The sequence below is a fragment of the Urocitellus parryii genome, chromosome 10 (genome assembly GCF_045843805.1).
Source record: "Urocitellus parryii isolate mUroPar1 chromosome 10, mUroPar1.hap1, whole genome shotgun sequence".
In the NCBI taxonomy this organism is placed as follows: Eukaryota; Metazoa; Chordata; class Mammalia; order Rodentia; family Sciuridae; genus Urocitellus; species Urocitellus parryii.
In genome coordinates, this window is record NC_135540.1 from 83,275,403 (window position 1) to 83,301,165 (window position 25,763).

At 38.4% G+C, this 25,763-nt stretch overlaps 1 protein-coding gene across 1 annotated transcript in view; it reads right to left on the reverse strand.

The window, feature by feature from the left end:
- Positions 1-25,763, reverse strand: part of Fras1 (Fraser extracellular matrix complex subunit 1) — a 267,670-nt gene that overhangs the window by 84,125 nt on the left and 157,782 nt on the right. The window contains exons 34-42 of the mRNA XM_026403132.2: positions 23,656-23,688; positions 20,234-20,365; positions 17,464-17,589; positions 15,133-15,380; positions 8,919-9,067; positions 8,473-8,635; positions 6,602-6,737; positions 2,430-2,620; positions 1,274-1,427 (exon numbers count right to left, since the gene is read on the reverse strand). Of these exons, the coding sequence (XP_026258917.2) occupies positions 1,274-1,427; positions 2,430-2,620; positions 6,602-6,737; positions 8,473-8,635; positions 8,919-9,067; positions 15,133-15,380; positions 17,464-17,589; positions 20,234-20,365; positions 23,656-23,688 (1,332 nt within the window). The remainder of the gene's footprint in view (positions 1-1,273; positions 1,428-2,429; positions 2,621-6,601; positions 6,738-8,472; positions 8,636-8,918; positions 9,068-15,132; positions 15,381-17,463; positions 17,590-20,233; positions 20,366-23,655; positions 23,689-25,763) is intronic.

Sequence of the window (25,763 nt, forward strand, 5' to 3'; positions counted from 1 at the left end):
ACTAAGCAACTCAGTGAGATCCTGTCTCTAAATAAAATACAAAAAATAGGGCCCGGGATGTGACTCAGTGGTTCAGGGGCCCTAAGTTCAATTCCCAGTACGAAGGAAGGGAGGAAGGGAGGGAGGGAGGGAAGGAAGGAAGGAAGGAAGGAAGGAAGGAAGGAAGGAAGGAAGGAAGGAAGGAAGAATATATATGGCACCAAAACATTTTCCACTTATGCCAACCAGTATGAGCCTGGATAGAATACCAGGCCCCTCAGACACTCTTGGTGGCAACAACTTAGCATTTTACAAGTAAGCACGGGCTGACCTCTGGCCTCATCTATAAAGACAAAGTTGCTCTTTTCCTGGTTTAAAAAAATCTCTTAAAGAGACACAAATGGATGGTGCAATATAGCAGCTTAGGAATCACATCTCCCTCCTGAATTCAAACTCACTTCGTTATCTAAACTTTATTTTTCCCTTCTGCAAAGTGAAAATAGCTGTCTTCACTCCCTGTCTTTCTATTAGGGCATGTGGAACGAGATATGGGAATATGTTTTAAATTCCTCTTAAATTCAGAAAGACACTAAGCATCTTTATATTGAGGCTTATTTTTCTGTTTTCAAGGGTCATGTACCCTAATGGGACAGTTAAAGTGCTTTATTAGTGAAAGTGACAGTGAATGAAAGCAAGCTAAAATGCAAAGGCCAACAGCCTCTTCTGTTAATCTCCCATCAACAGCAACAATTTCATCTTTGAAAGGCCAGTAGGTGTTACATAGATTGAGACACACCACTCCGGCTCCAGATCTTTTGCTAATACCTGGGTGATGGAGCTCAGAAATAGGTGAGTAGAAGATCCCCACAGTACTTTCTCTACCTAGTTTAAATCAGGAAAAGTGCTCTCTCTGGAAAGGGAAGAAGCTCATAGAGAAATCTAGCATGCTAAGAAGCTACCAGAGGTGGCTTGAGATTATCTACCTGTGCCTGCTCTGAAAGAGGAGATGCAAATGTTGAAAGCTGTTCTGCTTGAAGTTACAAAGGAAAGCAAGAAAACAGCTGAAATTAAATGTCAGAGATACCAATTACCTAGGATTCAGGCTTTTTAAACAATCAACGTCTACCCTGACTCCAAAGAATATTAGTTAGCTGTGAATCTGATTATACTTTATGCAAATAATGGACTATATATAGTAAAGGCAAAGAAATAACCACCTGAAATCTATGTGCTTATTTTAATAACCCATCAGGCACCTCAATTAAGAAGCTTTCTACAGCAGTTTGTGTCCTACCATGGTCGGGCTTTTTTGTCAATACAAAAATCAGCTCATTATCTGGGGTGTCCAGGTCTTGCAGGCTCAGAGAAGAATTGCTTATCACCACTCCAGAGCTCAGCCGTACTCCAAGGGGCCGCAAGGTCATCCTGGGAGGCTCATCGTTCTTCCTCTGATTAAAGCATAAAATATTCAGTCTCACACAGACATTGGTTTCAGAAGAAAGTAAAAGCACATTATTCAGAGAAAGTATCACTGTTGCAGAAACTTTCACTATTAAAATAGCATTTAAAGTGTTACCATCTTCACCTCCTAATCAAAATGATTAGTTTGAAGAGACAAAAGAGAAAGCCACATAAACAACATGTCCCTTCGAAAAGAAGCATTCTACAAAAAAACTTCCAAAATATTTCCCATAGTTATAATAAGCATTTCTTCTAGATCAAAACTATGGTCATGTTTTGAGAAGCGCAAATATATTGGGGGGATCAAGAGATTTACTATTCAAATCATTACTATTTGAACTCAGAATCATGTTTAAAAACTCTAAGCACAACACAGTAGCCATAGAAAGACACCATATTTGACTGTGACTTTCTCATGCTATTTCTCAACCCCCATCCACCACTGTCCCTTAAGATTCTAAAGGTGTCATTGGGTTTAAATTCCCAAGGCACAGGGTAATTCATTCAGATTTATCTTTTCTCTCTGTTCCTGGGGTGGTAGGACAAGACTGTAGTTGCTCAAATGAAAACATGAATACAGAATCCAGGATCATGTTTCTTTGATGTTGCAATGGAAAGAATAAATGCATTAAAATATAAGAAAAGGCAAATGTGCATGCAGAATCAAACACATATGAAGGCCTATATTTCACAGAAAATGAGGCATATGTTGGTTTTCATCTAAAGTGGGACTGACAAGGCTTTTCTGACTCTCACAAACTGTTTTCACACAGGACGAATAAATTTTATCCTGAAATAGAAATTCAGATTTTCAACTCAGACCTTCCCTAAATGCCAACCTTAATTCCATAAGCTTGCTGAAGGTCAGGGTTATGTTTTAAAATTCAAAGTCAAATCCAATCTTTTGCTTTTGAGTCCATCAAAAGAAATCTAGTGGTAAGATACTGGGTGGACAAAGCCTCGACTTTTCCAAATTCTGAAGTTGTTACCTCAATGGTGATGTTGATGCTGTGAATTTCCGAGCGACTGGCTCCATCACTCACATAAAAACTAAAAATGTCATGTGTTGGCTCGATGCTTTCATGAACACTCTGAAAGTAGTAAATGTAGTTTTCTAGGATATCTTGAATAGGGAATGATGCCTCTAGGTCACTGGTAGCTCCGGGGCCAAAACGATCACCTGCATCAACATCAAGAGAAGACTTTCACCTTGATTCATTGATTGCTGATTACTAGACTCAACTAGAAAATGAGACGTTCTTTTCAACACAAGATGAAAACATGCTTGAGGACAAAGCTAGGAGAGTGGGCAAACACAAGACCAGGAATTAGGAGGCTTGGGATGATCCCAGTTTCTCTATTTCTCATCTATAAATAGATATACCTGTCCTGCTGACTCCACAGGTAACCAAATGAGATGATATATGTGAAAGCACTCAAGAGTGTTTTCATTTTATATAGCACAGAATCAGTGGTCATTTTGTTAGGAATCTTTCATGCGTCTTGCGTTATGTAACAATATAATAGCCAAGGTTCTACCTTAAACCCTAGCCCATTTCAAAACCACTCTATCTGGTTTATCCTGCAAGAAGAACCTTCTCTCTCTCTCTCTCTCTCTCTCTCTCTCTCTCTCTCTCTCTCTGGAGATATATATACACACACATACACACACACACACACACACACATACATACAGTTAACTATATTTAACTTTTTTATTCAAGGCACCTCTGACCTCTTCGTTTCTTAATGAAACCTTTGCATGCTAGATCCCAACCTGTGGGAGAATATACCAGTACTACTGTGATGCTCAGGTTATGTATCATGACATTCAGGTACAATTCAGGCACCGAGATGCTTGGTCCCATTCAGAGCTCAGATGCTGCTATGGTTTGGATAAACATTTACAAAAGGGTCATGTATTAAAGACTTGGTTCCCAGACTGTGCTACTGGAGGTGGCGGAGGCTTTAAGAGATGGAGCCTAGTGAGTGGTTTCCCATCACTGAGGGAGTACTCTAGAAGGGGAATTGGCATCCCAGCCCCATCCTCTCTCTCTTTTGCATCCCAGCCATGAGATGAGCAGCTTTGCTCCAACACATGCTCCCAGCCATGATGCAATGCTTCACAACAGACCCCAGAACAAAGGGACTAAGTGACCATGAATCAAAATAAACCTTGTCTTTCTTGATTTATCTCAGATGTTCTTACAGCAATGGAAAGCTGACTGACATAGATGCTATTCGGGTGTTGAGATGCCCGGTTACCATTCAGAACTCCACAGAAAGTGCTAGCTCCAGTTTCCTCTTCTTCTCATCCCAACCCAAACATGTTAAAAGGCCAAATGGAAGAATAAGAAATGTCTAAATGATGGATATCTTGTCTTTTACTTGACCATAACCCGAGCCCATCTAATTGATTGATTTTAAATTGTTACCACAATTTTCTTCTAGAGACAGGAGAAAAAAGAAACCCTTGTGACTTCAAACAATTTCCTGGATATATATCAACAAAGAAAAGTGTAGTTGGCAGATGTGAAAGCAGGAAAGCTTTTCCTTCCCTTCTCCATGATTCTTTGCAAATATCAGATCACAAATTAAAAGGCCATTAACTTCCTGAATTATAGGCAGTGCCATCTTCATTGGCATCTGGACAAAAAGACTAGAATGAAAAGTTTTTATAAAAATGATTTGAAAGAAGAACTTGAGACATTTTTCCCTTCAATATGTGAATTTTATTTACCCTTCCAACTGATTTATCAGAAAAATAGAGAGATCTAAGTGACCAGTGACTAGGACATACAGTTCAGGATTCCCAGAGAGAACTGCTAAAATAGCTTCCAATTTTTACTTTCTCTTTCCATTGATCACTATAAATAGAGAAAATGTATCTTCTTTATTCAGGTCAAAAATAGCTAAGTAAAGCAAATGATGCTTCATAAATATACACACATCTAATAAAGCCATATTTTTAATAATTGGAGAACTAACTATGTAACAGGTGAATAGGTTGCTGAAGCTTTAGCACCAATCCTTACACTTTTAAAACGGCACTATTTTTTTTGACATAAATAATTCTTATCAATGTGCTTCCCTGCCTTCTCAAACAGAATCTGCTATGTGCAAATTAAATAGTTATTGATGCATTCAGGCTATCATTACGGACACCTACTAATGCAGAGGTACTGAGGTGAGTCCTGTCCTGTTTGTGGCAGTACTAAGGGAACATGCTGTTAAATTTCATACCTAATGTGACAGTCATTCTGTCTCTCCCCTTTTTTTTGGTAAGAAGTCAAAGCTCCTTCTTCTAACAGTTTTTTAAAATATATTCTTCTGATCAGCTGGGTTCTGAATTTAGATAGCTAGTTATAAATATATATATATTTATATGTGTGTGTGTGTGTGTGTGTGTGTGTGAGAGAGAGAGAGAGAGAGAGAGAGAGAGAGAGAGAGAAAGAGAGAGACTCAATTCCAAACAGAGGCAAAAGTCCCCCCACCCCCATGAAACAAAGGGAAGGGTCCTTAGCTGATATAACCTGGGATGACGATTTTGCTCCCCTGAATGCCTTTTTCCTTAATTTCAGGTTCATACCCATGAAACTGCAGAGAAGTGCTTCTCCTCTAAGTATGTCCCCTGGGCCAGCAGCCATGACATCACCTCTTAGCTAGAGAAAAATGCAAATTCACAGGCTACACCAATACCCTACAATAGGACCTTTGAGGTTGTTGCCCTCCAGGTGAGGGAGGTACTTTCTAAAGAGGATGAGTCTTGTTAGAATTTTAACTTTTGGGCCAGTGAGCTACTTACCCCTCTACATAGCATGCTTATGTTCCATCATGTGTTCCAGATAAATGTAAAACAGTGTTACAAAGGCTTCATAAGAAAAAAAAAAAAAACACATGACTGGGGTGGGGGCAACATCCCTTCATGATTTCCCACTATGTGCATGCTATTTCCATTGCAAGAAATGCCATTGTCCTTCTGCCCATAGTGACTCCCATGAATCCTTTATGTTCCAGCTCAGATGCCACTTCCTCTGACTTTACTAGCTTCCAAGGCAAAAGCAACTGCTTTGTTTAACATATTCTCTTAGAGCTTTGCTCCTTTCCCTAGCAGGCATTTGTCATTTATCATAATTGATCAATCTTCGTACCTGTCTCCCTTTCAAGGCAGGGTCTATGTTATTTAGCTGTACATCCATCGTATCTAACACAAACATTTGTTAAAACAAACCTAATTCAGCGATAAGCAAATCTGAGTGCACATACTGAAAGGCAAGACAGGGAAGAGTTCCAAGAGTTCGGATAGGAAAACATGACTAATTTAAATGAGTTTCCAGTCTCCAGGCTCAAATCCCAGGCACCATGCTGACCACAGACACCTGCAGTCAGTGGTCTCTCTGTGGGAGCTACTAGCTACATGTCAATTAGAGCCAAGCACCAGTGCTCAGGAATCTCATTGCTGAGGCAGCCATACAGCAACCTGCCATGAGCTGTCTCAACTGCCAGTCATGGTAGGTCTCAGGGGGCTTGTGGACAGTACATGTCTTTTTGCTTCTCCTTCTCTGTGATTAACACCAGTGGGTCCAAGGGCAGATGGTGGAGCAGGAGGGATGTTGAAGAGGGTCAGAGATAGACAGCATGCATTTCAATTCATGTCATAGCCATAGGAAAAGATGCTACATACACTATGGTCAGCTAAACTGCAGCTGCCTCACAATAAAGAGAGAAATTTTTTTCTCTTTGACAACTTAGTTCTGAAAGTTATCCAAAAGACCCTCTGCCCTCATGGCTAGCATTCCAAATTCCTCTGCCTGACCTATATTATCCACAGCATTTTCACCTTCTAACATCTTACTCAATTTTCTCATAATTATTATTATTTTGTCTTCCTCCACTAGAATCTAAAGCACTTTGAAGGTAAGGGTTTTCTTTTGTTTTGTTTACTGGTGTTTCCCTAATGCTTTAAAATGCACTGTCCACAGAAAATGCTTGGTAAATTTTTGTTGAATGAATGAAACCTTCCATCCTTTCATCTCATTGAAATGTTTCCATTTCTCGTTAGTTCTCCATCACCAGGTTGAATGGGACTACAAGTTCTCCCTCCACACGCCTTTCTTTCCAGATCTTGAACAAAGATCTACAGCAAAGCTACTACTATTACCTGTTCCTCTGTTCTCAATGCAGCCATATTTGGGCAACGAGCTTAGCTTAATGATGGCATCTCCCTGGAGGTTCTCATGATCATCAGTTGCAAAGAAATGGTGAAAGGAGAGTGGGGCTCTCCCTCCCTCATCAACCTAAGGAAGAGAGAATGCAGAGTCCTTGGACAGTTGCACATAACTGCAATAAAAAAAGAACTGAATTGAAAAGTGCTGCCTGGGGTGACCTTCCAGCACCAATTCCACTTCTGAGAGGAGGCAGATCCTCTACAGACGAGATGAGGAATGTGCATGCTGCTGAAGCCAGGCAATCTTTCAGCGCCTTTCAAAGATACACTCAGACACGATGACTTCCACGACTCCCTTCAAAGTTGCACTTCATTCAATGATGGATCTGGTTATAAAGCAGCTCTGGCCCATTCCAATCACCCTCCCCAGTGCAGCTGCACAACAGGATGGCTGCCTTCTTACAACATCAACATTCAAAAGTCCACAGCCAGAGAATGATAGATCCAGTCCTCCCCGGGGCTCCATGAGGGTGACTGTCCTATAGGTGTTACCATCCAGAATAAAAGTGCCATTTATTTCCTTACATTGTATATTTATAGGTGTGTGGGAAGAAAGGGTTCATCATATCTGAAAGCTAATGCTTATCTTAATGTCAAGAAAGAAAATAAACCAGTATAAGTATAAGCAGTTGCTCAAACTACTTTTTTCCTTTAGGGCTCTGTTTTATATGCTAACTCTGCAACATAAGCCTGGTGCTTTTTGCTGACCTACTGGAAACGGTCAAGCCATTCCACTTTGAACAACTCTTGGCTAACTGTAGGAAGATCTATAAATTGAAATGTGGGACTCAGGGAAGAGAGAGGGTCCAAGCGGTTTCCCCAAGGTGTGGAAAATGGAAAAATGAGAAGACTATCAAAACCATCTAGAAACCATTCAGAGTCTTGTGAATTTTCAGTTGCTTGACAAAACTAGAAAAACTCCCAAGCTTTTAATATTGTGATAGGTACTTAAAGTGGAAAGAGGAAAACAAATTTACTTTCATAAAAGCCCTACCATGCACCAACCAGGTCTGTGCTAAGGGTGATCCATACTATCTTATTAATTATCAGAGAAATATTTTTGTGTATATGTGCATAATACTGGAGATTGAACCCAGGGGTGCTCTACTATTGAGCTACACCCCCAGCCTTTTTAATCTTTATTTTTGAGTCAGAGTCTCACTAAGTTGCCAGGCTAACCTCAAACTGTGATCTTTTTGCCTCAGTCTCCCAAGTTGCTGGAATTACAGGTGTGCCCCATGGTGCCCAGCCAGAAGAGTAATATTTTAAAGATGAAGAAACTGAGGCTAAGAACGATTAAGTACTAGGTCCAACATCACTCCGCTAGTAAGTAACAGAGCTGGTACTTGAACTTATGTTTGGATAATTGGATAATGTCAGTGATGAAGGCTCATTATATTGCCCCTCTTCCTTCAAGGATCTGTTAATATTGTTTATAGTGATAAATATTCGCTAGATCTAAGGAGTGACTGGAGGTACTGTCTGTGTTTTAGTTACTACCAACGTTAGATTGCAAACTCCTCTAAGATGCATTCTACTTCAATTTTACTCCCAATTATAACAATATTGAGCACATAAACATTTGTTGACTGACTTGTGAATAGAATGATTTGAACTTTTGGATATAATTATTTTTATACTTTTTGAAAAACTCATGATTGAAAACCATGCATTTCTTGACATCGCTGCCTAGATATCTGGGGGAAAAACATGGCAACCTACTCAGGCAGAAAGCCTCTATTTACATCACCCAGGACTCCAGCTCCCCACAGCATTCACTGCTCATTGATCTGAGAACTGTTTACCGTGATGAGGTCGGCGAAAGCGATGACTGGAGGTGGACTCTTGGCAGGAGTGATTGTGACGGTAAATATCTGATTGTCCAGACGGTTGTGGTCCATGTCAGAGACAGAGAAGTGGAAGCTGTCAGTAACCACATGACCATCTGTCTCAAATACAGCTGAGTATCTACAAAGGCCAAAAGAAGACTCCAAAGAATGAGCCATAATGACAAGCTGGGGAAGTTGAATTTTGTTATTAAAACGGGGCCAGAAACAATGTATTGTTTGAAGAAATTACAGACAGTAGCTTAAATATTTTAATACAATTAATAAATACTCTTCTTTTTTCCCCTGCAGTTCTGTGGATCAAACCCACTACCTCCAGATGCTAGGCAAGAACTCTACCACTGAGTGACATCCCCAGCTAGTTTAATGCAATCTTTAAAAATACAAATAAACAAAGTGGTTACCTAATGTTCTTGTTGTTGATGTCCTCCATGGTGAAATTGGAAACCTCTGAGAGTTCCTCCACCTCAGATCCTGAGGTCCTTAAGAGAGCACCATACATGGGCAGAGAACTTAACTGAATCCAGATCTCTGAGTCGGGGGAAGAATCATCCTAATCAGGCAAATATGAGTCAGGACATGAAGGCACATTTGTAGGAACCAATACTTCAGCAGTTAAAGATCTGTAGGCACTTCCTTCTCTGCTAATGGTAAAAGTCTCTTTCCCTTTGTCATAAAGCAACACCATTTCTAACCTTAGCATTTACTGCTCCTAAACTGCCTCTCTGATAATGCCTTCTTCCAAGAGTCTCTCAAAATAACAGTGGAGGAAGTGCACTTTAGGTATGGACCCACTTTACCATTACCACAAGGGCCACGCAAAGTTTTTGTTGTGATTACGAGTATCTAGTGAAGAACGAAACATGATCAGCTATAAGTCATTATCTGTAAACACAGGTATAGGTTGCTTCTCTAGTTTTTAAGTTCAGTTTGTATTTTGGAAACAGGTAAAATTCCAATAATATTTTTCTTTTTTAAACTTTTTTTTCCTCACTGGAGAGTAAAGAGAGGTGTGCTTTACCACTGAGCTATGTCCCTAAACCCTTATAAATTTTTATTGACATAGGTTCTCAGTAAGTTGCTTAGGTCTCGCCACATTGTACAGGCAGGCCTCAAACTTGGAATCCTCCTGCCTCAGCCTGTGAGTTGCTAGAATTATAGGTGTGCACCTCCATGCCTGGAGTAACATTCTATTGTAACATAGAATACAGTGTACAATGACAAAAGTCTGTGGTACAGGAAGAACAGAAAGTCTTTAGCTTAGTTAATGACTCACTTTAATATTCAACATGGTAAGATGCTGGATTAAGGAAAGCATTTTAGTCTTGCAGATTTCATTCTATTAGAAGTGAATCTGTGGGTGCTCACCCCCCAAGGGGTGCATTGTTGATTGAGAAATAAAACTTTCTTTTTATTGAGAAATAAAACACACAATTGTATGCATACAATTGTATGTATACATTGGTGTATACATACAATGGAATATACATAAGTATTTCATTGTATGTATACACCATATTTTCTTTATCTATTCATCGTTGAAGGGCACCTAGGTTGGTTCTATAGTTGGTTCTATACCATTAAGAATTGAGCTGCTATAAACATTGATGTGGCTGTGTCACTGTAGTATGCTGATTTAAAATCCTTTGGGTATATACCGAGGAATGGGATAACTGGGTCAAAGGGTGGTTCTATTCCAAATTTAATAACTGAATATCTTAATGAACAGCTTCCACTTTCTTAAAGAATATTTTTGGAAATATCTTGGTGGTAGGCAACATCTTCTTGGAAAGTTTCCCTGAATCATTTGTCTTTTAGAGCAGTTAATTGTGAAAATGGGGGAAATTTACACTTTATCAGGATAGTAATAAAAACAAACATTGCATAGTCAGTTTTACTTTCAAATACAAATTCTCACATTTATATTGCCCATTAAGTGAGGGATGGGATAAGGATTGTGAGCACAGACACCTGGTGGTCCAGAGATAGGGTATTTGAGTTCAGTCTCATTTCCATCCCTAGTGGCTCAGAGCCTCAATGCAACATCACAGATTTTCCTTATCCATTGACACTAGCAAGAAAGGAAACTAAAATTTATCAAAGCTGAAAAACTTCAGAAAATCTCCTCTAAATTTACACTTTTTCAAAGTATCTTTATTTCCCCACATGAGTTATCAAATAGACTATGTTGGTTTCCAAAGGACTACTTCCTAATATTACTGTGAATTCATTCTGAGAGACAATTTTTAAAAGCCACCTGAGAGTTTTAAGGTATTGTCTTCTGAGATGGTGATGAACTACTATAAAGGCAGAGCTCCTGGCTCTTGATTAGAATGAATAGCTTCTAAATCCCACTTTGGCAAATTGGCAAAGAAATGCTTATTTCATATCAGGCTCTCTTATTATGTTTCAATTCTCAAATGATTGCTGGGTTTGAAAGAATTAGAAATCTGCTAGATTTTTTTCACTGTTGTAGGATATCCAAGATACCATGGATGCACCAAAATGCTTAAGAATATAAATCTTGTTCTCAAAGACCTTCCTCTCGTTCTCATTTTCTTTTTATTATTTCCACATCCATGAACCCACCATTCAACAAGAGGATTAGAACTTGATAACGTTTGCTTATGAGCTCTTTATTTATCCTGTTCTGGGGCCTTCCATCACCCTGAAACTTGTTTCTCATTTTCTTGAATTTCTTAATGTAGTTTAATATATGAATATAAAATGTATTTTAGTTTTTTTTAACTTGTAAAAATAGAGTTGGCTTCAACTCTGATGGGGTTTATTTTTCTTTTTATTCACTAGTAGACTGCTAAGATCCATCCATACTTTATGTGTAATGTAACCTGTAATTCATCTGATTTGAGGCTCACTAGTATTCATCAAGTAAGTATATCATAAGTTATGCTATCCTGTGGATGGGCATTTGACTTGTTTCAATAGTTTTGCTATTGAACATTGTTCATTGCTATGTACATTATTGCACAAGTCCTTTGGTGTATATATGAAAGTTTCTCTTGGGTAAGAATCCAGGAGTTAAATGGTTAGGCAAATAATTAGTCATCCACCAAGGCAATGCCAAATTCTGGTGTTCAGTTTATACACCCACTAGTAAGGAACCTCTTCTAGATCCATTTCCCCTCCAATACTTGATATAAAGTGATCTGGACTTAACATGCTTTCCCTGGTCACTAATAAAAATGAATATTTCTTCACATGTGTGTTGACCAGATAGTTTCTGTGTCTGTGAAATTCCTATTCATGTCTCTTTCTCATGTTTTGTTGGGATCTCTCTTTCTTCTGGATCTGTAAGAATTCTTTATAGAGTCTTTATTATTTTGGTTATATATATTGCAGATATCTTTTTCCAATTTATGACTTTCCTGTTTTCTGGTCTGTTTCAGTGAATATATCTAATTTTAATATAATCATATTTATCAAGCTTTCCTGAGTTAGCTCTTTTTTGTTTCTACTTTGAGAGATTCTTTCCCTTCCCAATATCATAAAAATATAGACCTATATTCCACAAAGAATTGTAAAAAGTTTACTTATGACATTTAAATTTTGATCTGTCTGAAGTCAATATCTGTTGAGGTGTAAGGTGTGGTGCAAATTCCTCTGTTGCCATCTGAGTCATGATTTTGTACAGCTCCGTGAGACAAGTGGTTCTTCTGCTTCCACCAATCTGGCTGACTATCTGTTTTATATTAGATTTATTATTTAGTTTACATTATATGTGGGTCTATTTCTTGACTTTCTAATATATTTCTGTGCTACACTGCTTTAAAGACTGTAGGTTTATAATAAATCTTGGTATATAGTAGGATAAGTCATTCTGCCCACCTAACATTCTTTTTCAGAATTTTGGCCCTTTGTTCTTTCTTATATATTTCAAAACTAGCTTATCCTTTGGGTTTCTGATTGTAAATAAAATGAATTGAGAGGTCCCTTTGTGAGATAATTGGTATCTTTTTTATATATTAAATATTCTTATTCATGAACATGGCATATATCTTCATTTATTTAATGCTTTGGAACTATCTTTCAATTAAGTGCTTTGAGTTTCCTTGTAAAGTACTACTTAGTTTTTGTTAAGATTTAATCCAAGGAACATGACTTTTTAAATGCTATTTTAAGTAGTTTCATCTTTTTAGTTACATTTAGTAGAACTTTTTTTTTTTCTTATATATAGCAATGCTATTGCTGTTCATTGATCTCCTATCTGGCCTCTTGGTAAATTTTCCTTTTATTTTTCATTCTTTATCAGAAGAGTCTTCTGGATTTTTCCATATAGCCAGTCATAGCACCAACCTTCTCCAGAAATTACACATCTTTAGTTAACATTTATTCCTAGATACTTGATATACTATTATAAAATGATATCATGTTTTATTTTTGGTTGGTACATTGAAATGCTATTAGATTTTCAAGACTGATCTTACACCTCACAGTATAGATGAGAAAACTGAGTTTTTAAAGTTGCTTAAACACCTTGCCAAGGGTCACTGCATTAGTAAGTGGGAGCTTGAATTAAAACCCATCAACCATGACTCCAGAACCCATGCTATCCCTCCTCTATTTGTTCACTTGAGGTACACAGTAAATTGTGTCTATTAAGCAACGGTTAAACACATCACAGAGGACCCTATTTTTGCCTCTTATCTCCTCTAACATCACATCACTCTGTTGTAGTTGCTGATACTCTAATTAAGAAGTCTCACTTGCTCTGGGCTCTTTATACTCTGCCCAATTCATGACTAGACAAGCATTTCAGATGGCTTCTTAAACCTTCTGGATGTTCCCTGAAAGCTTAATAACTAACATTTCTGGAAATTTTTTTTTCCATAACACTAACTGAAAACTTCTTCTACAGCCCTCAGAGAAAAGTTCATATATAACCTAGCTAAGTCTTTAAGAATGTATGCTATGCCTTCAGCAGGCTAGAACAGATCTTTTAGAGTGTTTCTGCTCTGATGGGTAAATTCAAATTCAATCAATTTTTGAAAATATGTGTTCAGTTGCCAATGGCTTGCATTTTGATATGCAGCTAATAATATGCAGCTAATGGGCAGGAACTGTTCCTGAAGTCCTATTTTTTGTCTGTCAAACATTTTTCAAGCCTTCATGATCTATTGATTAAATCCAAATTCATGCATTTTTATGAATTCATGAGTTTCACAGGATTCAAAAGACCATAACCAATGATAAAAATCACCTGTCAGTTAAAAAAAAAAAAAGCTGTTCTGAAACTGTAGTAGACTCACAAGAAGAATCAGGGTAGAAAGCAGTTTCTCATCATTTAAAAAATATGACAGTTTAAAGGGAAAATCTGCAAAACCAATTGTTCCCAGGTCAATGGTTTACCTAACATGCTGGGTTTTTTTTGTTTTTTTAAGTTTTTGTTTTGAGACAGGATCTTACTGAGTTGCTGAGGCTGGCCTCAAACTTGCAATCCTGCCTCAGCCTCCCTGTTTCTGGGATTATAGGCATGTGCCACAGCACCTGGACAGGGCTAGATTTTTATGGTGAGATTCTTCAGCCCAGAAAAAGATTACTTAAAATTATAGAGTGTTTAAAAAGAGGGGGGAAAAAAGTCCAGGCTATTCACTGGAATTTTAAGATTATTAAAGGAAAAATTCAATGCTAACAATGATTACCAGATAATTACTCTTCCTTTCAAGGCACTATAAAGACTATTCATTATTATGTTTACACAGAGTACCTCTCTGTTTACAGAATACATAACTGTAATATAAAATTAATTATCCTTATAGTCCTTAGCCCCAGAAATAGAATCAAAGAAATAAGATGAATTTAATTAACTCACCAAGTTAGGGGCAGACAGGGGAAACCCCCCCAGAGTCCTTGATTCCCTGGGGTCCCCTAACTATACTACTGGGGCAGGAGATGGAGAGTGAATGAGTGATCTGGCCTAGGGAACCTGCAGAGGTACTGGCAAACTGATGCTTCTTGTTCTATCTAGAATGGACTCAAAACAAAAGCAGATGGACTCGTGGCTTGGGAGGCTGAGGCAAGAGGATTGAGAGTTCAAAGTCAGCCTCAGCAACAGCAAGGCACTAAGCAACTCAGTGAGACCCTGTCTCTAAATAAAACACAAAAAAGGGCTGGGGATGTGGCTCAGTGGTCGAGTGCCCCTGAGTTCAATGCCTGATACCCACTCCCCTCAAAAAAAAAGCTGGTAACAAATTTTCTCTCAGGGATCCAGGAATACCATTCCCATTCAGTCACTGACCAGATAAATTCTTCTAAGGTGCACTTTTCTCAAAATTCACATTAGAAATATTATACATGGCACTTAAACAACAGCACTCAGGCTTTTCTGACTTTGGCTCCTTTTCCCTTCGACAAGCACCCAGCTCTCCACATACTCATTGTTTTTTCATCAAAGTTTTACCCATTCACTGATCTGCTCCTGAGATGTTAGCAGAAGCCAGGGTACACAATGTGATTCCTCCTAAGAGTAAAACTGTAGGGAAGTTGAGATAAAACATTGTTCACATGGCCACATACCAGCTGCCTCAAATATTCAGCCTTTCTCGTCAACCTGGTCAGAAGGTGCAGTGCAGAACAAGGAGAGCAAAGGGAAGGACTTACCTCATAAGCAAGGTGTGACCTGGTGATCATGGCTGTGCTTTGGCTAGCAACAGTGATGCTCAAGGAGGAGCCCGCAGCCAGCCTCGGCCCTTGGCCCTCTGATAGGGACACCTCCACTCTCACTTCTGACGTGGTCACTGTGAGGCCATCTGTCACTGAGATCTCCATGCTGTCTTCCCAGACAGAGGAACCATCATGGATATACTGCAGAGCGTTTTTCTTCATATCATCATATGTGAAAGTGTCACCTTTAAGAATAAAACAAATTGTAGACCTATTACTTCTGGGAACAGTGCTTCTCATTTATATAGCACCTTTGTTCTCAGGATTTCAAAGTACATATAGAATCATAAACCCTGGGAGTTACAAGCTTATTATTCTAATCGCCTACCCAATTTAGGATTCCCTTTACACCACCCTTAGAAAAGGGTGGGTTAGTCTGTCCTTCCTCATGTCTCAAGGTGAGCAGCAAGTGATCAAGGTAGCTAATGCCTCTGGCAATAACCCTAATTTTTTTTAAAGGTTCTTAATTATATCGAACTGAAATCTACCTCTAGAAGATTCCCTGATGACTCCTAGTTACAGAAAAACAAATGACAGGCTGGGCCCAGTGGTGCACACCTGTAATCCCAGCTACTTGGTAGGCTGAGGCAGGAGGATCACAAATTTGAGACTAGTCTGGGCAACTTAGTGAGACCCTTTCTCAAAAGAAAAAGTAAAAATGAAAAAAGGACTGGGTTTGTAGCTCAATAGTACAGCATCTCTAGGTTTAACACCCAATGCTGATAAATAAATAAGAAAGGAAAGAAAAAGAACAAACCTGTATTTTTTATGACAGCCCTTCTGGAATCTAATCCTGGTACGAAAAAAAAAAAAAAAACTAACAGATTAAGCTTGATGGGCCTATAAGACATCTTTATTTAATTGAGGGTATAAAAATTTCTTAAATTAAAAATTGAAAAATACACTTGAAATTTGAAACTCAAACTGCATAGTCTAGAGTACGAATTCATAACAGATTAGACAGATGTGGGAAGAAAGCTTCAAGTTCACATATATAATGGTATTGAATAGAATTTAGAATTTATGTTTTAACCTGCAGGACTTTGAGTTTTTTTAATAATGTTTTAAAACATTAATATACAAATATTAAAGGTTCCCAAACCTGTTTGGTCATGGAACCCTTTTCATGACAAGTGCCTCTAAGTGCCATGGCTCTAATGAGTCCACAGAACACAGCCAAGGAATCAGTCTTCCTGGAAGTTATTTTCGGCTCTAATAATTAGTATTATATAATGAGATGGAAAAATCAACTCATTCTGTGTTCATATTCTAAGAAGCCTTCTCTTCAACAGTGTGTTACTGTGTTTTACTAGTACTAGTGGTGTGATGCCTGAGAAAGGAAATAAAAGTTTTTACAAATGTTTTTAGACCTTATAAATTAATTACACAGAATAGGTGGCATGTGATGTTAAAAAAACAAGACAGTGACCAAAATACCCCTAAAGTACTCCCTTTGGGTGGTTCATATCTGTTCTAATGGCACTGCATTTGTTTAGTAAAATTTTAAAGTCTACCTCTGTGATGCCCACATGCTGGTGGTAGTTCTTAAAATTCAATATACCTTCAAGGGCAAGAGATATTAATAATATCTCTTACCAGGGATATTCAGAAGCAAGCATTACTATATCTCTAAAAGGAACCATATCAAGGTTTGAGAAAGTACAGATGGTTGGAATAAAATGACATTTCAAGGAGACCACTTTGGAAGAAATAACACTAGACTTGATATGAACTATTAAAAAGTAGGTTTCAATTGTGTTCTTTGTATTTTCATGTGTTTCTTAAAAGCTGGTCTATTACATTGCTTAGGTAATACTTCAAAAATGTGTTCCCCCTTTTTTATGAAGACACGTGTTGCTAACGCTATCAAAGTCACAGTGCTAAACACATAGTGAGGATGCACATACCACAGTATGACAAATTCATCTTCATGGAGAAGCTACCAGAACTATTGCCGCACAGCAAGCCATGCCCGCTTGCAGCTGACATGCCTATGGTGGTGATGAAATGCATTTACAAGCTTTAGAAGTCTGCCCATTTCACCTACAACCTGAGGAAGCAGGTTCACAGTTTCCAGGGTGGGCTGGGGCAGACGAGGGATGAGGAGTGGGAGTGGAAGGGGAAGAAGTCTAATACCAGGCCAGTGAATGAAACATGAAAGGCAGTCTCTCCTCACAGTGTATCCCACAGAGCCACTTCACTTCTTTTCACATAAAACCAATTGTAGAGCAAAAAACCTCCCAGGCGGGTCAAGTACTGTGCAGCTACCTGTGGCCATGGGTTCTTGGAACCCAGCCATAAGCTTAAGCAGAACACCATGCTTTGGAGGTTTCCGGAGGTCGAAGGAGAGTCCTTCAGGGTCTGTCTCAGCATCTCTCACTACCAACTGGAGGCCTGCAGCAAGGAGAACAAAGCATGGTGAGGCAGAGTGGGTACAGTGACAACTGAATACTCTATACATGAATGCCACAGGCCAGGCTGCAGCTAAATCTGTAATCAAAAAGAAACAATCTGTGAGGTGAACAGAGACCCTACATCTTGGGAGCAAATCTTTACCCCTCACATATCAGATAGAGCACTAATCTCTAGGGTATATAAAGAACTGAAGAAGCTAGACACTAAAAAAACAAATAACCCAGTCAATAGATCGGCCAAGGACCTGAAGTGACACTTTGCAGAAGATGATACACAATCAACAAATACATGAAAAAATGTTCATCATCACTAGCAATTAGAGAAATGCAAATCAAACCACTCTTAAGATTTCATCTCACTCCAGTCAGAATAGCAGCTATTATGCATACAAACAACAATAAGTGTAGGTGAGGATGTGGGGAAAAAGGTTCACTCATACACTTGCTGGTGGAACTGCAAATTGGTGCAGCCAATATGGAAAGCAGTAAGGAGATTTCTTGGAAAATTGGGAATGGAACCACCATTTGACCTAGCTATCCCTCTCCTCGGTCTATACCCAAAGGACTTAAAAACAGCATACTACAGGGACACAGCCACATCAATGTTTATAACAGCACAATTCACAATAGCTAAACTGTGGAAACAACCTAGATACCCTTCAATAGATGAATGGATTAAAAAATGTGGCAATATATACACAATGGAATATAACTCAGCAATAAAAGAGAATAAAATCATAGCATCTGCAGGTAAATGGATGGAATTAGAGAAGATAATGCTAAGTGAAGTTAGCCAGTCCCCCAAAACCAAATGCCCGAATGTTTTCTTTGATATAAGGAGGCTGATTCATAGTGGGATAGGGAGAGGGAGCATGGGAGGAATAGATGAACTCTAGATAGGGCAGAGGGGTGGGAGGGGAAGGGAGGGGTCATGGGGTATTAATGATGTGATGATCATTATTATCCAAAGTACAGGTATGAAGACACAAATTGGTGTGAATATACTATGTATACAACCAGAGATATGAAAAATTGTATTCTATATATTTAATAAGAATTATAATGTATTCTGTTGTCATATATAAATAAAAAATGTGAAAAAAGTGCTGTTTAATTCCAATCCAGCACAAGAATGAAAACTGATAGCACAGTCTATTCACAAACTGTATCATGTAGGTTCTTCCAAAATTCATTTACAAGTAGGCAGTTCTGAATTCAGAATACTTTTTTTTCTTCCATACAAATGAGGGCATGCACAGAGGAAGGCCATGAGAAGGTTGATCCTGACCAGTTGAGATAGGTTTTCTTTCAGGAAATACTCCATAAACTATTTTTGCTTATCATGGTTTCTTCTTTTGTTATTTTTCTGATTCTACCAGAAAAGCCAAGTTTAATGATAGCTGCTATGCCCATCATGAAAGTGAAGATAAGAGTAAAAGTGACATTTATTTTAATGGCTTGTTTATGAATTCGATGACAACTTTTGGCCAAAAACCCACATGGAGAAAACAGGAAAATTAATTTTGGGACAGAAGCCATACAGAGAAACTGCATAAGGATCTACAGAGCATACCTAACAAAAATCATTGTCTACTGTTTGTCCTTGGTAGAGGAATACATAAACCCCTAAAGAGTAAGTATACTAAAAACTAAATAAAAATATGTACGAAATAACTGGGCTGACTCTAATTTCTCACAACTTCTGAAGGTTATTGTGATCTGTCATTTCTCCTCTTCCTCCTCACTTTCTAAAAAAAAAAAAAAAAAAAAAAAAAACCAAGAGTAGTTATTGAAACCCACTCCCCTCCATTCTCCTCTCTGCTCTGTTACTTTATATTTTAGTGAAGGAAACAAATCAAACTCCTGGTGACTGGGGAATAAATTCAGGGTTGCATTCCATCACAAGTGCTGGCCTTCCAAGGGTGTACTTCATTCTCTCTATGCTGCTTCTATTTGCATAAGAATGGGCAGGAGGAAGTGAGGCTGGCAGGGCAGGAAGGACAGTCAGTGCAGATAATAAATAATTGGGTCCCATCTGGAGGATGGGGGATGGTTGGAAAGAAAAAGAAACACATGCTCCCATCTCCAAAGCCCTTCCCCTTCCTCCTCCAACCTGTTGCAAAGGTAAACTGCCCCAGGAATTGTTTCCCCCTTCAGGGAGTTGTAGGAGTTGTTAATTAATGCTTCCAGGGCTGGTCCCTTCTTGCCCATACCCCTGGGTGGCTTCCTTCAGCCCTTGGATCACTCCACTATTTGCCCCACCATTTGGTCACAAATGCAGGATAGGAGAGGAGAGAGGCAAGATAAGGGGAGAAGGAGGGCATGAGAACAAAAGAATTCTAAAATGTATAAAGAAGTCTCTGTTCTATCCTTTAAATAAAACTTGCTTTCTACAATTGCTTCGGCATTTCCCGTGTGTTTAATCTTCACATCTGCTGTAATGGAACTCAGCCCAACTGATTCACATCACTGGTGGTATCAGAGGATATAGGTGTAAATGCTCAGAACTTCAGGAAGAGGAGGCCACTGCTTTTTGGTGACCATCAAGAAGCTTCAAGAGGAACTGCTGCTGAAACACAATCCTATCTCCAGAGACATGTTTCTCTCAGGCTCCCAGTTCTTACCTAGAGAAGTGCGGCCTCCTGGGCTGACCTGGAGCAGGGGAGCTGTGACCTGGAACACTGGTGGTTGTCCATCCATGGGAAGGAGATGAATGGTGAGGGCCATCTCTGGACTAGTGTGCTCTCCATCTGAAACTGGTAAGTATACACACACGCGTGCACACAAGTGTTAATCAACTTGTCGTCTAGTCATCTTCAGGCTGTTTCCACAAATACAAAGCTAGAAGCATTTTAAGATTACCTTAACAATGAAGAGATCCTTATAGATGGAAAAGTAAAATAAGCAAGATATTGTGAGCTATTCTAACAAAGCCTTTTCTATGGATAAGAGAAAGGATAAAGGACTTTAAGTACAAAGCCATTTTAAGAGAATATTTTCATAGCAAATTGATTTTGACAAATGTTAGTGGAAAGTAACACAAAATATGCACTCTTAAGTGATGCTGGTAAAGGCTTTCACTTGTGGAAATTTGTTTTTATTAAATTCATTCCCCTAATATTCCAAAAAATATTTTCTTTTAAGAACTCTCTTTTAGGAAAAAACACATTTTTGTTTCATTAGAAAAGAATTTTTTGAAAGGACAGAAAAAAACGATTTTGGCATCTGTTTGAAGGTGTGGCAATTGTTTGAAAGAAGCAGATCCATTTTTACCTGGTCATTATGCACAATGCCATAAATAGAAGACATCTTTGTGAGCAAAACAGTGACCTTAAATTTTATTTCCCTGGGTTCCCTCCATCCAAGTGAACCTGATCTCCTAAGGAAAACAAGGCAAAACTGACTCTTATTTCTGCTTTCTTCTCTCTCAGTAATGCCTTCCCCTCTCTCAAAGCTTGGTCTGGAGGGAAGTCAGCATCATCAGCCCTTCAGAGTGTTAATCTATGGTGGCTGCTGAGAGAATTGCACTGTTCATGCTTTAAAATGTGTGATATGCTTGCAGATGACCTGGTTATGAGAAACTGGTTCCCTTCATCACTTTCTTTTGGACTTAGTAGCAAGTCAGTAGGAATCCAATTCCTTCTGAAGCAGAGTGATTCCTTTAAGCATTCTTAAGCAATGCTCACTAACTCCTATTAATGATGCCATTCAAGTTTTAGATTTTTCTCATTCGTGAGGCAGATCTGAAAATACAGTTAGATTTTATAAGGTATACTCCATGTCCTAGAAAAGTCCAGAAATAGCCCTGTGGAAGGAGAGAGAACATCATCCGCACAGAAATGCAGGTTCTGGACATTCAGTTGAGGGTCAAAATTATTGCCACTGCTTCTGTTTTACATTAAATCTCCTTCTCTCTGGATGATCAAAGATAGGGACAGATGATTCTTAACTTTTGATGATTTGGAGGGAAAACACAAACTTATTTTTATAAATTTCAGTGGTTTCAGGACTCTGAGATCTCTGGAATCTAAGTTAAAGTAAAAATAAATAATTGTGAAATATAATTATATTTTATTTGCTATGATTTAAATTGGTTTTGCTTCTAAGTGGGAAGAAGCACAGGGACATCAACATCTTTATTTTATAGAGAAGGACAGGAAAGGCCCTAAAACTTGGCCATATCACATAGTGTGACTGAGGCATATCCTTGCCTGTATAAGTGGAAGAAAGCTGTTTTCTGGTTCATGTTATATAACTAGAAAATATACCATGCTGGTGCAGTGTTTCACAAGCAAACATAAGGACGTACACCGAAAATATTAGCAATTCCATGTCTAGCCGTCTCTTCAAGAAATGTTTCTGATTTCCCTAAGAAATAGTCAAACTGCCTGTTGGGGTTAAATGCCTCCCGTGTGTTCCTTGCTGAGAACACACACTGTTCCACAGTGTCTGCATGTGTCATGAAGCCAGTCAGCTCAGGGACCTCAGCGTTCCTTCTCATCATAGCTGATTAACTGAAATAGCTCCTCTCCCTCATTCCATGGGCTAATGTCAGGTTTGGACTGGCTACAGCCGTAGTTCATTATCTGTCCAATTTTCAATTTTCTCTCACAAAATTCTCCTGAAGGAGATGGCTTCCTTCCTACTAGAATCCAAGTTTTTCTCAAAAAAAAAAAAAAAGATAAATAAAGAATCTTAGGAAGAAAACATGATAATTTAAGGTCAGCCCAAAGTCCATCCCATTAAATCTGTATTAAGGGTTCAAGGATCATTTAACTTAAAGTCCTAGAGAAATTAATTGTTAACCCTTCACCTACCATGACACTTAGTTTCCATTAGCAACACATACACATCAGGTGAAACTAATTACCCCATACTGTGAGTCAGAAACTTGTATTAAATCCCAGTTCTAATCTACCAGTGGTAGAAACCTGGGCAGATTATTTACTCCTAATGACCTTCAGTTTCCCCTCATTTAAAATGCTAAAGATAGTACTTATTCTTATAAAATGATTAAATAAGACTATATTTATTGTAAGTTGTTTCAAAAAAGGTAAAAAAAGTATCATATATTATTTCTGATTGCATGGATTACATAGAGGCCTGCCATTAGAAATGAGCTGATTTTAGGGACACATCAACAATGACACACACTGAAACTGTTGATTCAAGTGCGATTTTTAACCGTCAAAGAAGACAGAAAGGTCTGGGAGTTTGACATAAGTGATTTTCTGTCCTACCAAGACTTCTCCCTCCATGAAATACAACAGGACACATGGATGGGTGATTGTAATGGAATAGTCAATCCCATCTAAATGGTATTTAAGACACTATTTATAGCCAACTACCCTCAGTCAAACTTAAACAAGAAAACTTGTTGCCCCAGCATAGAAGTCAGACTCTCTTGTAAGGATGAAGCTCAGATTCGAATGCAGTATTAACTGTAAGAGGATGCTAAGGTCTTCTGCACAGACTTCTCAGCTCATGCTCTGAGTCATAAGACTCTTCCCTCCAGTGTCAAAGCACTCAATGAGAGGCTTTATTCAAGACTACATACAACCCTGACTCATCAACTGAGTGTACAGGGATGATTGTGACCAATCGTTTTTCTGGGGTCCTTATCTATGCTATTATTATTACTATTATTATTATTAACTCGATTTATGGATGAGGCATTCAGGCACAGAGAGGTTAAGAAACTTTTCCAGAGTAGGTTGAACTTCAGGCCATCTGGTTCAGAGTCTAAGATCTTAACCACTATCAGCTCTTTTTTTAACAAATGTTAGGATAAGTTGAATTAGGGCCTAAATAACATTAATCTTTAGCATCCTTGGTTGACATTTTCTATGAATACAAAATTAAGCAATTACTAAGTAACTAACCATGTGATTATTTTAAAAGAAACTTGTTGTAGAAAGAAAGTCACACAACTTTTAAGTAGCTCTTAGAAAATAGGTAAAAGTACTGAGGAAAAGAGTAAAAAGAAAGGAATAATAAGAGAAGGAAAAGTCTTATTGTCTAATAAAATTGAGATTAAAATCTTTACCTGTGAAGTGGAATTTCACTGATTCTGGGAGACCTGAAAAGAGTGAGAGGAAAATCCTTATATAATATATTTTGGAATCATGGATACATGGAAAAGGCACAAAATATATGACAGAGATTAGGAAGGTAAAAATTGTTTTAACCTAGATGATTCTGACTTGAGGAACCATCAGTAGGTCATTCGCTAATGTTATGTCAAATTTAATGATGCCAACATTAATGTTAAGTAGCAAAAAGAACCACATAGTGGAATAATTCTGTATCACAGCAGTTAGAGTGATTTATAATACATTCATTCAGATCCAATTTTATCAGTACATAAAATCCTACAAATTGGCAAATGTGGGTGATGTCGTATATCACTGACAGTGCTCTCAGGTGGGTCAATTCCATTGTAGAATTGAGTGATGCTTGGGACATTGATTTACACACTGTAACTGTGAGAGAGATTTATCTTGTGGCATTTATCCCATAGATTATACAAGACAGGACTCTACTCTCCCAAAGAGACTCTAGCTACTAAGGCAAGTATAACAGATTTGGAAATTACTTCAACCATGGCTGGCATGTTTTCTTTTCCTCTAATCCCAGGATATCTTGAGTTTCTTATAAAATAGTTATTGTAAAGTGGGGGCTAGAGAACCATGAACATTTTCATGGGCTATTAGTTACCCAGTTACAAAACATCAGGGTTACTCCTCAGAGAAAGGGCCTCTCCATGCCCTTAGAGATTTTCAATCTAATTAAGGAGTTAACATTTTCTAGACAATTGAACTTATATTAAATAGTGGCAAATATCACTTCATATGTTTACCATAATCAAAAAAGAAACTCTAGGATTATTTAATCCATGTTCAACTTACCATAGAAATCACCAGCTGTTCTATTTGAATAAATCTACTATATAAAAGTAATAGCCTATATTCAGCATTTTATGTGGTGCATAGATTTTAGAAATAAAGAAACAAGCTCCCAAATTTTTCAAATCATTCCAAGCCATAGCAATATTTAGGGATAGGGACTTGCAACTTTGCAGTCAACAGCTTTGATTACTGGGTCAAGGGAAGAGACACCGTGATAAGACTAAAGGCTGTCATGGTTTAGCAGAAAGGCATGTGCTAGCTTTAATGAAAAATTCAATTGTTTTTCCACTCAATGTTTAAAAATGTGTCTTCTATCAATTCCTGGTATTAATCGCAGAAGGTCACCTGCATTCTCCACCCCTGCTTCTGAAGCCTTCACTGAGGTACTGCAGGACCCTCCTACCTGGATTTCCCTTACTCACATCCTTATTTATTTTGGCTTCCTTGTCAAGTGCATTTACATCACTATAGACAAAAAGTTCCTTATAAAAGCCATCCCCTGTATCATCAAACCTCCACTGCATCCTCTAAGTCTTGGAATTAAGATTCAAATCCTTTTAGGCTTCCAGGACCTATAAGGTCTGGCCCATTTCCTCCACCAAGCTCATCTCTGCACACTCACTCACCACATTACAGGATCATTGACTCTTAAATCCTATCATGTTCTCTCCTTCCCAGGGCTTCTACACACAGGGCACATGCCCTTCTTTTAGGAATGCTTCCCCCATCACCTCTATGCACACACAGCCTTGGTAGCATCTATCCATCCTTCCACTGTCAATATCTTCCTCGAACAGCCTCCGTAGAGCCCACTAACTAGGTCAAGTCTTGCAATGTTTAATTCTACTATGGAACATTATTCCTCCTTTTCTGAGCTCTTGTCTCAGTCTGCAATTAATCATTCATTACTGGGATTATTTACCCAATTGTCTCCATACCTAAATCTCCAAGCAGTCCAAGAACAGATCCATACCTCTCTTTGCTCACCACTGTATTTCCAAGGCCTCACTTAGTGATCAGCACATAAGAGCCACAAAATTAAAGCTTACTGAAAGTCAGCCAACATGCGTGACATAATGGGAAAAAGAAAAGGTGGAATGGAGGAGACAAAGGCACATAGTGGCTGACAGGTCACAAACTATCTTCAATAGCCATAAAGTAGTGTCACACCAAACTGTCCAGAGGACGGTGGGAAAAGTTGGAGTGAGTCAGTCATAAAGATCCACAGAGAGCAGTGTAGGTGCCT